General features: G+C 42.3%; 1 protein-coding gene across 1 annotated transcript in view; it reads right to left on the minus strand.

Annotated features, from left to right (window-relative positions):
- The window catches only part of LOC121538544 (cadherin-4-like), a 434,400-nt gene that overhangs the window by 113,386 nt on the left and 303,348 nt on the right, over positions 1 to 17,666 (minus strand). Inside the window, exon 4 of the mRNA XM_041846665.2 lies at positions 12,552 to 12,778. Within this exon, the coding sequence (XP_041702599.1) occupies positions 12,552 to 12,778 (227 nt within the window). The remainder of the gene's footprint in view (positions 1 to 12,551; positions 12,779 to 17,666) is intronic.

A 17,666-nucleotide genomic window follows, 5' to 3' on the forward strand; every position in this document is an offset into this window, starting at 1 on the left:
CTTTAGTGCTGGGTTGTACCAGATATACGACCAAGACAGACGTGTGGTTGCTTACGCGAGCAAAACACTCAACCCTGCTGAACACAAGTACTCAGACTGCGAAAAAGCGCTGCTGTCGACAGTCTGGGCGGTCAAGCACTTCACCTCTTATGTCGGCGGACAAAAGGTGGTCATAGAAACATGTCACCAGCCGGTAACTTTTCTGAAAAGCCAAAGAATCCGTGAGGGTGCTGTACACAATAGCAGGACAGTGGCTTGGCTCATGACGCTGCAAAGCCATGATGTGGTTGTCAACTACGCAAAAGCGAAAAACCTGCCTTTGGGTGAGGCTTTGGCGGTGTGTCAACGCTGCTGTGAAGACGAAACCGACTTCACATCAGCCCCCTACGTATACACCAAACCCATGGGCGTTGCAAAAAAGTTCCTGCCCCACCGGACAGGGCCACATGAGATTTTGTTAAAGCTGTCACCTGTTGCTTATCAAATCAGAATCAGCAAAGGTCAACAGAACATCAGGTTCAAGTGGGTGCACAGGAACCAAATCAAGTTGGGGTGCAAGCCAGCCCCGAATAGATAGAAACCTAGCCAATCAGAGGTACTAACAAAATTCTTAAGTATCCTCAGCTGATCCCTTCCCGGAGGTCAGTACATTGCACCTAACATATTTTCTTCTCTTCCCAGCTACAAGACACACATTTCGTTGTCATTGTTGATATTGTCCTGTGTGTGCTGTTCAAAATAGGAAAATCAGCTAAATTTGTTGTCAAAACTTTTTTCTTTCAAACAAACAAAAACAAAACACAACTGAAATAATCAAACAATATCTCTAATTATGCGTTTTTGGATGACCCTGACACTCTGCGCCCTGGTCAAAACCAATCCAGCAAATGTACTCACGAGTGGACTCCCTACGGGAATCATTCTCCGTGATGATCCAGGACTCCTTATAATCAACTGCAGAGTACACACGCAGCGAGTGTACGCCAACACATTTCCCCTGTGGCACATATGAGTTGGGCTGGGGCTGACTGGACCACCCAGGCAGTTAAGCATGCTCAGCTAGACACTGCCCACGTGTTGGCCCAACTCCAAAAGTTCACAGTCACCCAGTCAGAACTAGCAGAGCCCAGGCGAGAAAAACGATTCCTCTGGGTGCTACTCTTAATAGGTGCAGCCGTAGGGTCACTATTTGCTCTAGGTACCACTGCCGTCAACGCAGTCAGTCTAGCCATGGTGAAAATAAATGTTAGGGAGATTATTGAAGAGATGCCACTTATCCAGCAACAGATGCAATCACAGGCACTCAGGTTGCAGCATGTGGGAAGGTCTCTCCAGGACACTATTCTGGTGGTAAACACACACGCTACTCTCCTGAACAAAACCCTCCTGACGGTAGGCAAACTAGTAGAGGTCATGAACCATGACTATGCCCATGTCCAATTGGTTCGATTGTTGTTGGAGGATTTTCTCTGCCGGTTGTTGAACTGGAGAATATCTATAGGTTAAAAAAACAGTTCTAAGCGTAGGATTTTGGCACAACAACACCCATGTGAAAATCATCACACCTCCAGTCATAGCTTATCAGGAACACAATCCAGATTTCTATCTCACCCCTAACCTGTTAATGTGTAACCAAAGACGTCCACTACTTGTGTCCTAGCAAACCCTTCAACAGGGATAACACTGAGCGCCTTTGTGGCTTTAAGCCTATCACCAGTGAAGAACGCTGTAGAGCCAAACTAACAGCAAGAGGTGAAGTCACCACCACGCAAGTGGAAGTGGTAGGGAATCAATGGCTGATTAACACCCCATTCACGTCCGCCATTATGACTTACGAACGCCATGACTCAACCACCCAATTGAACCTCCCCAATCAGACAATTTTTGTTAAGGTACCAGAGGGGGCGATTATCCACATAGACGACCTAGCCCTATACCAACTTCCTGACGACAGGATAGACACAGATATTGAAATGCCTGACGCTTTTGCTAAACGTTCCCTTGAGTTACCACCAGCTATTCAAAACCAAATTCAGTACGAGGGACCGATGACTGTTGATCTTAGCGTACTGAATGAGGCACTTTTAGTTGACCCGATTGGCTATAAGCCAAAAGATTGGTCTGTCACCCACTCTTGGACAGTGCCGGACAGTATCCTGAATGTTACATTTACATTTTAGTCATTTAGCAGACGCTCTTATCCAGAGCTACTTACAGTTAGTGCATACATTATTTTTTATTTTTTCATACCCCCTGTGGGAATCAAACCCACAACCCTGGCGTTGCAAACGCCATGCTCTACCAACTGAGCTACATCCCTGCCGGCCATTCCCTCCCCTACCCTGGACGACGCTGGGCCAATTGCGTGCCGCCCCATGGGTCTCCCGGTCGCGGCCGGCTACGACAGAGCCTGGATTCGAACCAGGATCTCTAGTGGCACAGCTAGCACTGCAATGCAGTGCCTTAGACCACTGCGCCACTCGGGAGTACCATGATCCTTGTTCTTATTCTTATTGAGGTCTTATGCTAGGATCACCTTTGGGACGGAAGCAATCCCGATTTTCGGAAAACTGGCAATAGATTCCAAAACCCCATCAGGTGACCCATCCACAGCATCCCCAGCTTCTTTTTATGTTTTATTTTTTATTTCCCTTTATTACTTTCCAACCCCACCACCCCTTCCCTAATTGGAGTAAACTAGTGAACAACAACGCTTAGGCCTGTACTTCCAGCTTATACATACTATATACATTTGATGGACACAGTCAATTTTACAAGAATTATATTTTGTTCTATTGTTTTTACTCCTGAACTTCCTCTTCCCTCAAGCTCTCCAATAATTTTTATGATGTCCATCCGGTTTGCTTCTATATGCCATATCTTTCTAACTGTGCTCTTTCACAAAAGCGCTCAACCTATAACCTACAGTGGGGAAAAAAAGTATTTAGTCAGCCAACAATTGTGCAAGTTCTCCCACTTAAAAATATGAGAGAGGCCTGTAATTTTCATCATAGGTACACGTCAACTATGACAGACAAATTGAGAAAAAAAAATCCAAAAGATCACATTGTAGGGTTTTTTATGAATTTATTTGCAAATTATGGTGGAAAATAAGTATTTGGTCAATAACAAAAGTTTCTCAATACTTTGTTATATACCCTTTGTTGGCAATGACACAGGTCAAACGTTTTCTGTAAGTCTTCACAAGGTTTTCACACACTGTTGCTGGTATTTTGGCCCATTCCTCCATGCAGATCTCCTCTAGAGCAGTGATGTTTTGGGGCTGTCGCTGGGCAACACAAACTTTCAACTCCCTCCAAAGATTTTCTATGGGGTTGAGATCTGGAGACTGGCTAGGCCACTCCAGGACCTTGAAATGCTTCTTACGAAGCCACTCCTTCGTTGCCCGGGTGGTGTGTTTGGGATCATTGTCATGCTGAATGACCCAGCCACGTTTAATCTTCAATGCCCTTGCTGATGGAAGGAGGTTTTCACTCAAAATCTCACGATACATGGTCCCATTCATTCTTTCCTTTACACTGATCAGTCGTCCTGGTCCCTTTGCAGAAAAACAGCCCCAAAGCATGATGTTTCCACCCCCATGCTTCACAGTAGGTATGGTGTTCTTTGGATGCAACTGAGCATTCTTTGTCCTCCAAACACGACGAGTTGAGTTTTTACCAAAAAGTTCTATTTTGGTTTCATCTGACCATATGACATTCTCCCAATCTTCTTCTGGATCATCCAAATGCATTCTAGCAAACTTCAGATGGGCCTGGACATGTACTGGCTTAAGCAGGGGGACACGTCTGGCACTGCAGGATTTGAGTCCCTGGCGGCGTAGTGTGTTACTGATGGTAGGCTTTGTTACTTTGGTCCCAGCTCTCTGCAGGTCATTCACTAGGTCCCCCCGTGTGGTTCTGGGATTTTTGCTCACCGTTCTTGTGATCATTTTCACCCCACGGGTGAGATCTTCGCGTGGAGCCCCAGATCGAGGGAGATTATCAGTGGTCTTGTATGTCTTCCATTTCCTAATAATTGCTCCCACAGTTGATTTCTTCAAACCAAGCTGCTTACCTATTGCAGATTCAGTCTTCCCAGCCTGGTGCAGGTCTACAATTTTGCTTCTGGTGTCCTTTGACAGCTCTTTGGTCTTGGCCATAGTGGAGTTTGGAGTGTGACTGTTTGAGGTTGTGGACAGGTGTCTTTTATACTGATAACAAGTTCAAACAGATGCCATTAATACAGGTAACGAGTGGAGGACAGAGGAGCCTCTTAAAGAAGAAGTTACAGGTCTGTGAGAGCCAGAAATCTTGCTTGTTTGTAGGTGACCAAATACTTATTTTCCACCATAATTTGCAAATAAATTCATTAAAAATCCTACAATGCGATTTTCTGGAGAAAAAAAATCTCAATTTGTCTGTCATAGTTGACGTGTACCTATGATGAAAATTACAGGCCTCTCTCATCTTTTTAAGTGGGAGAACTTGCACAATTGGTGGCTGACTAAATACTTATTTTCCCCACTGTATATACTTATTATGGACACAGTATGCTTTACATTAGTTATCTTGTTGTTATTAGTTGTTGTTATTAGTCCCATCCTTCATCTCCATTCAACACCTCCCATCTATCTCTTAACACCATCAATATTGGATTTCAATTTGCCATATATTTTCAACTGTACTGTGATGTTTCACAAAAGTTCTGAACACTTCTATTCTCATTGTTTCTACAGATTGTAAATTGAAAATAAACATTTTTGCTATAAATATTATTATATTATTGATCGATTGACTATGACTTTTCAGATCACCCAGTAGTGCTATCTGCAGGGTTAGCTCCAAGTAAATATTGCAATCCTATATGCCCCCTCTCTGATTGTCCGAGTGTGACCCCCTCCCCATGGGTTACTGCAGCCAGTGTTGCCAGCACTGCCACTACCTGGGTGGGGGTACCCCACCGGCTAGGTACAAGGTTGTCAAGGTTCTCATTAGCAGCTTTGAGAATTTCTTTGTATATTATGCTCTCCCATCAGGGGGCTCTGGCTTTGTAGGACCAACCCTGCCAGGCAGGCTCAGAATCTTGAGGGGGTGGTGCTGCTCTAGTAGGTCTCTGACCGCATTTATCTTTCTGTTTTGGCCGCATATAAGCAACTTACAGCAGGGCTATAAAACAGATGGGGACTTCTCTTTGGTGTATGGGTCGCTCAGGTGGGTGTCTAGGATATAGGGTTGGGGACCGTTCCATCATGATAGGACAATAAAAAAATAGATTAGATGTATACTTTATTTTAAAATGTATATCCCTCACCCTCATCTGCATAAAATTGAAAGCTCTCTCTCTCACGACCCCTGCTCACAGACACACATTGGTTCTGGGATATGCAACCATTTCCTTTCTCAGTCACTTAAACCACACTTTTCCAAACACAAAAACACACACAACACCTTCCATCACAATACATCCACACATACCCACATACTGTGCCTTCTATGTCTTCTGTTTGCTATGTTTTTATCTCCACTATGTTGATTGAGTCCTTGTGTTCTAATTAGTTATATTTGAAGATTATTTTGCTTGTTATCCTTTCTTGTAATACCATCTTATCCCTTTATAAAATACTTTAAATACTAGAAATGTGCTTTATTATTACAATCCTTACCATGGCTAGTATTGGGTGTTCCATTATTCGACTCCTCTATTAGAACTTTCAGAATAGCCATGGAGTAGTCCTTGTGTCGCGGAACATTTGGTTGTCAATATACAGTTTATCGACTACGAGAGTAAAACGTTTACCTTTTAATTTATTTTCCTTTAAGATTGAGTACAAAACTTTGCGCCGTTCTGCAATCTCCCTCGGGAACTGATCATTCATGCCTATTTTCGTGCCAGCAAGTATTTTACCTAGCCTTTTAACCATTACTTTATCCTTAAAGAAATCAAATTTGGCAATTATTGGTCGCTCATGTGCCGGTCTTGACACCTTAATACTACCATAAATTAGAGAGGAGGAGAATCTATCTCTGGCCCTCTAGTAAGGTGAAAGGAATGTCCTTTGTTTCAGATACTTTTTGCCGCCCAAAAACTTCCAAAAATGAACATTGGGAAAATATATTTCAACATCCAAACGTTAGGAATGATGAGAAATGGAATATGGAAAATTAATGTATATTTTGTAATGTCATTAGAAATGGTATAAAGGCATTATAATGAAAACATTGTAACTTGAAGAGCTTTTACACTGTGTATATCAGGATTACATCCTTTACCTTGTGTAGAAAATATCAAGGAGGAAGACAATGTTTTCGTGAAGATAGGAATGTGATTTTAGCTTTCTAACAAAATCATAATGATGATAATACCTTTGCCTAGTAACTAGCCACGCCCGAGGGAGCTCAGAGAGCGGAGAGCGTATGACGGAAATGCCCCTCTTTACTAGAGTTCATAAAAGATTGAAAAAATAATTATCAGACTAGACGGACCTCAAGCTGCAGCTTTTGTCCATATTGGTCCTGACCCTGAAAATCAACACGAGGTGAAGACGATAAAGTTGCCTCCACTAACAATCAATGTTACGGCTGAGTAGCTGTTCCAAGTACTGTCTCTAAGAAGGTGAATTTAAGTGGGACCATCCTGTTACTCTCTTCAAACCATCATCTACTACACTGCTCTCATCACCCCACAGGGGATCATCGACACGGCTGATTAGCCGTCCTCAGAAGACCACTTCCAGAACGAGTGAAAGTAAACAGACAACTAAGAAGAAGGACATTGTGACCACTTGTGGACAATCTGAGCCTTACATCTAAAAGGCCATCCGAAAGAGAAGGCCCAATCGACCCCTTCCCATGAAGGCCTGGGTCCAACAGAGATACACGACGAAGACCTCCAACATGTAAATACATGCATTGCTTTTCTTCCCAAACGGGAGGCAGTTCGGAGAAAAATATTAGGATTACTGTGAGCGTAGGTCCATGTGTATCCAAATGTTTTCTCTCTATCTCTCTTTAACTCGCCATCTTTTGTAACAAGTGTCATATTGTGTTAGACCGCTGGGGACACATTTTCATTGTATTGACTTTCTAATCCCTTCCTATACCATGTACGTGTTTGTATCTTGTGTTATCATTTTTTATTAGTTAGTAAATAAATAATTAAATCAATTTAGGGCGGCAGGTAGCTTAGTGGTTAAGCGCGTTGTGCCAGTAACCGAAAGGTCGTTGGTTCTAATCCCCGAGCCGACTAGATGAAAAATCTGTCGATGTGCCCTTGAGCAAGGCACTTAACCCTAATTGCTCATGTAAGTCGCTCTGGATAAGAGCGTCTGCTAAATGACAAAAAAAAAATTGAAAAAAAATAGAGATCAGTAAGACCCGGGTTCGAGCAGACTTAAAGAGTCTACGACTTTCACAATGACACTGATATGAGGTAAATTATTAATACATGACTGTTAAATGATAAGAGATACAGTTGAAGTCGGAAGTTTACATACACTCAGGTTGGAGTCATTAAAACTCATTTTTCAACCACTCCACAAATTTCTTGTTAACAAACTATAGTTTTGGCAAGTCGGTTAGGACATCTACTTTGTGCATGACACAAGTAATTTTTCCAACAATTGTTTACAGAGAGATTATTTCACTTATAATTCACTGTATCACAATTCCAGTGGGTCAGAAGTTTACATACACTAAGTTGACGGTGCCTTTAAACAGCTTGGAAAATTCCAGAAGATGAAGTCATGGCTTTAGAAGCCTCTGATAGGCTAACTGACATTATTTAAGTCAATTGGAGGTGTACATGTGGATGTATTTCAAGGCCTACCTTCAAACTCAGTGCCTCTTTGCTTGACATCATGGGAAAATCAAAAGAAATCAGCCAAGAACTCAGTCTGGTTCATCCTTGGGAGCAATTTCCAAATGCCTGAAGGTACCACGTTCATCTGTACAAACAATAGTACGCAACTATAAACACCATGGGACCACACAGCCATCATACTGCTCAGGAAGGAGACGCGTTCTGTCTCCTAGAGATGAACGTACTTTGGTGCGAAAAGTGCAAATCAATCCCAGAACAACAGCAAAGGACCTTGTGAAGATGCTGGAGGAAACAGGTACAAAATTAACTATATCCACAGTAAAACGAGTCCTATATCGACATAACCTGAAAGGCCGCTCAGCAAGGAAGAAGCCACTGCTCCAAAACCACCATAAAAATTCCAGACTTCGGTTTGCAACTGCACATGGGGACAAAGATCGTACTTTTTGGAGAAATGTCCTCTGGTCTGATGAAACAAAAATAGAACTGTTTGGCCATAATGACCATCGTTATGTTTGGAGGAAAAAGGGGGTTGCTTGCAAGCCGAAGAACACCATCCCAACCGTGAAGCACGGGGGTGGCAGCATCATGCTGTGGGGGTGCTTTGCTGCAGGAGGGACTGGTGCACTTCACAAAATAGATGGCATCATGAGGAAGGAAAATTATGTGGATATATTGAAGCAACATCTCAAGACAACAGTCAGGAAGTTAAAGCTTGGTCGCAAATGGGTCTTCCAAATGGACAATGACCCCAAGCATACTTCCAAAGTTGTGGAAAAATGGCTTAAGGACAACAAAGTCAAGGTATTGGAGTGGCCATCACAAAGCCCTGACCTCAATCCTATAGAACATTTGTGAGCAGATCTGAAAAAGCGTGTGCGAGCAAGGAGGCCTACAAACCTGACTCAGTTACACCAGCTCTGTCAGGAGCAATGGGCCAAAATTCACCCAACTTACTGTGGGGTGCTTGTGGAAGGCTACCCGAAACGTTTGACCCAAGTTAAACAATTTAAAGACAATGCTACGAAATACTAATTGAGTGTATGTAATCTTCTGACCCACTGGGAATAAATCATTTTCTCTACTATTATTCTGACATTTCACATTCTTAAAATAAAGTGGTGATCCTAACTGACCTAAGAGAGGGAATTTTTACTAGGATTAAATGTCAGGAATTGTGAACTGAGTTTAAATGTATTTGGCTAAGGTGTATGTAAACTTCCGACTTCAACTGTATCTAGATATCTTTATAGTTAATTCGGGAAACAATAACTCATTAAACAACTTTTCCCGTGATGCCCCAAATTCCTAATTAGTTAATTGTTACATGATTAATTTAATCTAGTAACAATTAAACATAGTAGGGAATTATTCAATAAATAATAGTCATCACAATAATTAAAGTCACGTCACGACACTGGGTAGCCATGTTTATGCAGAGTGGGGCTAATACAGAGAAACATATACATTGTTCATGGGCACCAATACATAACACACATTAAGAAACACCCTCCGAGACAATGAAACATGCATTCACACACTGGACAGACAGGCACCATGCAAACAAACATACACAGATACACTTAAACAGAACACACATTCTTTCAGTCTTTTAAAAAATGTATTTAACCTTTATTTAACTAGGCAAGTCAATTAAGAACAAATTCTTATTTACAATGACGGCCTACCAAGAGGCAAAAGGCCTCCTGTTGGGACGGGGTCTGGGATTAAAAATAAAAATGTAGGACAAAACACACATCACGACAAGAGAGACACCACAACACTACATAAAGAGAGACCTAAGACAACAACACAACATGGCAGCAATACAACCCGGCAGCAGCACAAACATGGTACAAACATTGTTAGGCACAGAAAACAGCACAAAGGGCAAAAAGGTAGAGATACATCACACAAAGTGTCAGTAAGAGTGTCCATGATTGTGTCTTTGAACATAGAGATGGAGATAAAGCTGTCCAGTTTGAGTGTTTTTTTGTAGCTCTTACCAGTCGCTAGCTGCAGCGAACTGAAAAGAGGAGCGACCCAGGGATGTGTGTGCTTTGGGGACCTTTAACAGAATGTGAATGACAGAATGGGTGCTGTATGTAGAGGAAAGAGAGTTGCAGTAGGTATCTCAGATAGGAGGAGTAAGGCCTAAGAGGGTTTTATAAATAAGCATCAACCAGTGGGTCTTGCGTCGGGTATACAGAGATGGCCAGTATACAGAGGAGTATAGAGTGCAGTGATGTGTCCTATAAGGAGCATTGGTGTTCAGAACAAGGTTAAGGGCAGAGAAAGCTTGCTGGACAATAAGAAAGCTTTGTTGTAGAGCGTTTAAAACAAAATCCGGGAGGGGCCAGCTAGACTATAAGTATTTTTTTTGGGTGTGGGGTATTCTTAACAATGTATCACACAAGTCCCTTGACCCAGGAACACACAGTCATCCCCTACAACCCAAGATATTATTTCCAGAGGAGATTCAATCCCACAATGCATTGCACCACTCCTACCTGTGCCCCCCTGGCTCTTTTACAGACTAATTGAGACCAAGTGTGAGTGCTGTCAGATATTTAAGGCTGTAAGCACTCTCTCCGTCTCTGCTGGATTTGATCTGTGTGGCTGGACGCCTTCTATGGGTACAGGCCCATTATAGTGTGTGTTGTTGTTACTGAATGTGGTTAACATTAGCAGCGCTGCTGCTCTCCTCTAGGCTGGCATTGACTATCACATGAGATGAGACGACGCGCTGTAGTCAGAGCTCTGTAGTCTACCTGGTCTTTTACACTGTCAGGGAAAGCCAGCCAGAGGCAACCGGGGACAGGGAGGGACAGACAGACAGACAGACAGAGGTATTTTTTCCAATAACAGCTTACAGGTGAGATCGTATCACTCAGCTGTTAGTTGCTATCCTGACCCCACCAGAAGGGAGTAAGGGAGATCACACTGGGCTGATCGCTGACTGACACTTGAGGATGGGAGTTGGTGGTTTTCTAGGTAGGGTTCTGGAGTACTTTGAGGATATACAGTGGGGAGAACAAGTATTTGATACACTGCCGATTTTGCAGGTTTTCCTACTTACAAAGCATGTAGAGGTCCGTAATTTTTATCATAGGTACACTTCAACTGTGAGAGACGGAATCTAAAACAAAAATCCAGAAAATCACATTGTATGATTTTTAAGTAATTAATTTGCATTTTATTGCATGACATAAGTATTTGATCACCTACCAACCAGTAAGAATTCCGGCTCTCACAGACCAGTTAGTTTTTCTTTAAGAAGCCCTCCTGTTCTCCACTCATTACCTGTATTAACTGCACCTGTTTGAACTCGTTACTTGTATAAAAGACACCTGTCCACACACTCAATCAAACAGACTCCAACCTCTCCACAATGGCCAAGACCAGAGAGCTGTGTAAGGACATCAGGGATAAAATTGTAGACCTGCACAAGGCTGGGATGGGCTACAGGACAATAGGCAAGCAGCTTGGTGAGAAGGCAACAACTGTTGGCGCAATTATTAGAAAATTGAAGAAGTTCAAGATGACGGTCAATCACCCTCGGTCTGGGGGCTCCATGCAAGATCTCACCTCGTGGGGCATCAATGATCATGAGGAAGGTGAGGGATCAGCCCAGAACTACACGGCAGGACCTGGTCAATGACCTTAAGAGAGCTGGGACCACAGTCTCAAAGAAAACCATTAGTAACACACTACGCCATCATAGATTAAAATCCTGCAGCGCACGCAATGTCCCCCTGCTCAAGCCAGCGCATGTCCAGGCCCGTCTGAAATTTGCCAATGACCATCTGGATGATCCAGAGGAGGAATGGGAGAAGGTCATGTGGTCTGATGAGACAAAAATAGAGCTTTTTGGTCTAAACTCCACTCGCCGTGTTTGGAGGAAGAAGAAGGATGAGTACAACCCCAAGAACACCATCCCAACCGTGAAGCATGGAGGTGGAAACATCATTCTTTGGGGATGCTTTTCTGCAAAGGGGACAGGACGACTGCACCGTATTGAGGGGAGGATGGATGGGGCCATGTATCGCGAGATCTTGGCCAACAACCTCCTTCCCTCAGTAAGAACATTGAAGATGGGTCGTGGCTGGGTCTTCCAGCATGACAACGACCCGAAACACACAGCCAGGGCAACTAAGGAGTGGCTCCGTAAGAAGCATCTCAAGGTCCTGGAGTGGCCTAGCCAGTCTCCAGACCTGAACCCAATAGAAAATCTTTGGAGGGAGCTGAAAGTCCGTATTGCCCAGCGACAGCCCCGAAACCTGAAGGATCTGGAGAAGGTCTGTATGGAGGAGTGGGCCAAAATCCCTGCTGTAGTGTGTGCAAACCTGGTCAAGACCTACAGGAAACGTATGATCTCTGTAATTGCAAACAAAGGTTTCTGTACCAAATATTAAGTTCTGCTTTTCTGATGTATCAAATACTTTTGTCATGCAATAACATGCAAATTAATTACTTAAAAATCATACAATGTGATTTTCTGGATTTTTGTTTTAGATTCCGTCTCTCACCGTTGAAGTGTACCTATGATAAAAATTACAGACCTCTACATGCTTTGTAAGTAGGAAAACCTGCAAAATCGGCAGTGTATCAAATACTTGTTCTCCCCACTGTATGTTTCAAAGGTATGTGAGAGTGTGTGTGTGTGACATGAGTATGCACTTACGTACGTATGTGTGCGCACACATCTAAGAACAGAATGATATTCTTACCTGATTGCCTGGTGGTGAGGGTGTGTGTTGCCCCATCAGGGCCAGTTTGACCGTGGTCTCCCACACGTGTGTGTGTGGACCACTGGCAGTGACCGTGAACTGGACCGGTCCGGTCAGGCCTGCCACCTCTCTCTGGGTGTAGATGGAACCATCGGTCCCAACGCTGAACCTGGGGTCACCGCTCTGAAAGACCACTCCCTCATTCTCCATACAGTCATCAAACCTCACTTTAGAGAAAGAGAGAGAGAGAGAGAGAGAGAGAGAGAGAGAGAGAGAGAGAGAGAGAGAGAGAGAGAGAGAGAGAGGATATGTAATTCATGCATAGTTATGACTGGAACATATTGTTAATACTACTAATACATGGTTCACATTATCATATGTGAATGACCCTTTATGCATGGTGGTGGATACCGTGCTTATTCTACGAAAAGGTTATGAATACAGCAGTGTGGTATTTTGCACTTGAGCTGTTTGATGTTGTCTCTTCACGCTTGCATACATCATCTGCCTGTCTGTCTTTCTGTGGACTTTACCCGTAAATTATGTTTGGAGAAATAGCTCTGATAATGTCACAACCTTTCTAAAGGAACAGGGTGGAAATAGAGGAGAGAATGAGATGGGCTTCACGTTGCCGTCTCAACGTCTCTGTCGGAGAGAGGAGAACAAGCTAGTATACTGTAAAGCGCATTTACACTTATACAGTGGTGTAAAGTACTTAAGTAAAAATACTTGAAAGTACTACTTAAGTAGTTTTTTTGGGTATCTGTACTTTACTTTATTATTTATATTTTTGACGACTTTTACTTTTACTTCACTACATTCCTAAAATTTTTTTTTACTTTTTACTCCATACATTTTCCCTGACACCCAAAAGTACTCGTTACATTTTGAATGCTTAGCAGGACAGGAAAATTGTCTATTTCACACACTTATCAAAAGAACATCCCTGGTCATCCCTACTGCCTCTGATCTGGCGGACTCACTAAACACATGCTTCGTTTGTAAATGATGTCTGAGTGTTGAAGCGTGCCCCTAGCTATCTGTAAATTAAAAAAACAAGAAAATGGTGTCGTCTGGTTTGCTTAATATAAGGAATTTGAAATTATTTATACTTTACCTTTTACTTTTGATACTTAAGTATATTTTAGCAATAACATTTACTTTTGATACTTAAGTATATTTAAAACCAAATACTTTTAGACTTTTACTCAAGTAGGATTTTACTGGGTGACTTTCACTTTAACTTGAGTTATTTTCTATTAAGGTATCTTTACTTTTACTCAAGTACTTTTTCCACCACTGCACTTATAGAATATAGAGTATCTGGTCAAAACCCAAAAGCTCTAATACAAATATATAAGTACATGGAGAGTATAAGACAATTTAATGGACAGGCCTATAAGGTCTTGTGCAATGGCCACAGATACAAGGCAAATAAACACTCTCATTCTATTCATTACAAATACAATACAGTATTCAGAGAATGCAAAATGAAATGACCCATATCACCAAGTCCTGTTTAGAGTCATGTTAACCCTTTAAGTGGCACACCAATAAAAAAAATATCTGATTTTTCCTGCAAAATGTGTATTTAGCCTCAATATAGGCCATACATGAATAATTTTTGTTTGCATGACTTTAACTTTGATACAGTAGATTGAGTTGAGTTGCCTAATTAGAGTAAACTAATTTTGCATTGGAATTTGCATAGACTTTTTAAATAATCAAAATAATTATACATTAATTTATATTATGCCTGCTTCATTTACTTATAATGGAAGATAGTCCTAGTTAAATGATGACTGATATCAAATATTAATCAAATATGATACATTTGTGTGTCAAAATTTGAATATTCAAATTCATGTAAATTAATGCGTTTACAGTTTATATGCTTAGAGTAACAAAGTTTCTCTATTGTCCATTATCACTAGCTTTGACTTAATAGCATTCCTTTAATGGGCAACTCAACCTCCTGGAAGAGCATATTTTTCCAGAGTTCTTAAAATTGTAAAACAACAAGATATTAGTAATTTAATCATTCTTAAGTGATGTTTTATCGGTCAACAAAATTGTACAACCTTGTAATTTAAAATGTTATACACAATTAGCACAAAACGTGTGATAAATGAGGTTTGGTTTTGCTCACATTCACACTTTCTGGTTTTCAACCATCTTTGAATGGGTGTTTAAAAAAAGATGTGAGTCCGATAATGAAAGTCACATAAAAGGCATTGGTTGAGATGATAATTATGCCAAACAATATTCATATGTTTAATTTAATTTAAAATCGGTTGTCAAAATTAGCTCAACCACCCAGTTCAGCTGTCTGTTAAAGGGTTAATGATAAGTATAGAGATAGAGAGAGAGAGAGAGAGAGAGAGAGAGAGAGAGAGAGAGAGAGAGAGAGAGAGAGAGAGAGAGAGAGAGAGAGAGAGAGAGAGAGAGAGAGAGAGAGAGAGAGAGAGAGAGAGAGAGAGAGAGAGAGAGAGAGAGGTGTGTATATTCAGTTTCACTAATTACATAAAATCATTAAACAGAGGCAGTGGAACAGCCTATTAGAAGGAAGCAGAGATTGAATGAAACTCTAAACCCAACCCTGAGTCTGAACCTCCCGACTCCGTGGCTGACTGAACACACTATTGACTTCAACCACGGGCTAAAATGCAGCAAATCAGCATGAAATTGAGAAAATGTCCTTATCCTTCACCTCCCTGAAAAACTAAACAACGGATGGAGGGGAGGCGGCGAGATTCAGTTACTCCACAAACACAATGTAGACATTAAATCAAACAAAGGTCATAAAGGAAACATACTGTCTTACACATGTATGTGTGTAAAATGCTGTATTTATGTTCCTAAGTTGTGTGGTCCTTGTACTCAGGCCCTATTGAGACAATATTTTATTATTACGTGATATTATCTATTATGGGTTTATTATTCTGTGTCCCAACACTTTCCCACCAGCTACAGACCACTGGAAGAGCCAGACTATCGTTTTCTTTCTTCAGCCCACCACAAACAGACCCCTGCCACCCCACCCATCTCCAGGCTCAGGGGCTAGGGCAATTTACTTCTCTCTCTCTCTGTCTCTCTCTGTCTTTTTCTCCTTCACAGGGATTACCTTGTCTAGACAGCGAGAGAGAGAGGAAGAGGAACCTTGGGGCTGAAGGATGGAACTCACCAGAGTCTGTTCCCATTCCCTCTCAACGTTTCCGTCCCTCCAGCCACTAGCCACCACTACAACAGCTGAACCATGTACAGTACAGTATCTAAACTGTCTATGTCTGTCTGTAACTAAATCCTCCATCCTCTGGGCCCAGTGGTGGTGATGTATCTGGTATAACATCATTAAAAACATTCTCTCTGAAACTAAATCCAGACAGAATGACACAACACCACTCAGTCATTTCCTGGTAACAGGTGTTGTCTAAGGACAGGCGTACCAGTCTAGCCTGTGGTGTTAGGGGAACTGATAAGGCTACTGTAAATTACTTCCAGAGTTTTGTGTTTTGTGAAACAACAGAAGAGTCCCCTGTCTCCATCCACCACAAACATCAATATACAGTATCGCAACACATTTATCAACACTCTTTCTCCGTCTTTTTCTCTCTTTGGCTCTCTCTCTGTGGCTTCCTCTCCCTCCCTCTACCTCTCTTCCTGCCCTCGCTCTTCCCCTTTCTCTCCCTGTCCTCTCTCTCTTCTCTCTCTGCCCTCTCTATCTATCGTCTCTCTCTCTGTGTTCTCTCTGCAGGACAAACAAACACTACAGTTGGCAAACAAGCGCTGATACAGTTTTGGAAGGCTGCCTGATTATATTAGCAAAGAGGAAGTCATATTCAAATTCCAAAATGCTTTATTGTAATGACAAGTGTTCATGTATCGCTGCAGCAGTCAAATATGTGCATATAATGAGCAGCAGGTGGTCTCTCTCTCTGTCTCTCCATCCCCCTTCTCTCTCTCTCTCTCCATCTCTCTGGGCACAGAGCCAGTGGTGCAGTAGCTCCCAACAGAAGAAGCTCAGAGAAAGGGAGGGAGAGGAAAGGATTTCTTCAAGGTTCTCAAACTGATAGCCTTGTATGTGTGTGTATGTTTGTGTTTGTGTGTGTGTGTGTGTGTGTGTGTGTGTGTTTGTGTGTGTGTGTGTGTGTGTGTGTGTGTGTGTGTGTGTGTGTGTAGGGGGGTCATTCCGGCTCTTTGGTGGAGTACATGGGGACTTAACTCAGACGTGCTAATAGGCAGGTGTGTATTAAGCACACAATAGAACACACACTACTCACAAACACCCACTAGCTCACCTTCACAGCCCATTAATCTTATCCTTATATCCACACATTTGATACATTCCCTGTCTTTCAACGCCAGATGCCTAAACAACAAAGGAAAGACAAAGCTCTATTCCCCCTCTTCCCTCCACTCTTCCTTCTGGTATTCTGGACAAGCATGTGGAGGACCACCTCTGTACTGGCTGATGGGTAGGGTTATACTTTGGTTGTACCTCTGTCATTGGCTTTGCTTGAGTTGAGAGTTGTTTTTCCATTAGATTTACATAGTGCATCTCTGTGTGTTCATACAGACACAACAGGGCCAAAGGAGAGCTACATAAGGAACTGTGTGTTGGATGTGTCAAAACCAGCTAAACAAGCACCACTGCTGCCTGCCAATATATCCCTCTCTTTGTCTCTGTGTGGAGGCCTTCACCTTTCTCTATCTCCATCACAAATGGAGGCAACCTCATTTGGTCCTCTGTTTCTCTCTCTTCAGTTGTCTCTCTATGTATGACATATGTATTGTGTGTGTGTGTGTGTGTGTGCGTGTGCGTGTGTGTGTTGACAAAAGTGGAACAATTGCGGACTCCTATTGTTGGACCAATCAGAAATACAAGGACACTGCCAGTTGCGGTTCTTTATCAACAACCCCCCCAGCCCCCGATACACAACACACACACAAACAAAACTCAAAAGAGTGCCACTTCTTAACAGTTAGGGCGGTTCGATGGCAGAATGAGAGCGATTATAAAAATATGCCCACAACAGCGGCACTGAAGCCCAATGATCCACTTCACTGCTGAACATAAACAAACCCTCTAAAGCAGGATGGTGCTCTTTATTGATC

This window comes from Coregonus clupeaformis, chromosome 24, assembly GCF_020615455.1.
Source record: "Coregonus clupeaformis isolate EN_2021a chromosome 24, ASM2061545v1, whole genome shotgun sequence".
NCBI classification, from domain to species: Eukaryota; Metazoa; Chordata; class Actinopteri; order Salmoniformes; family Salmonidae; genus Coregonus; species Coregonus clupeaformis.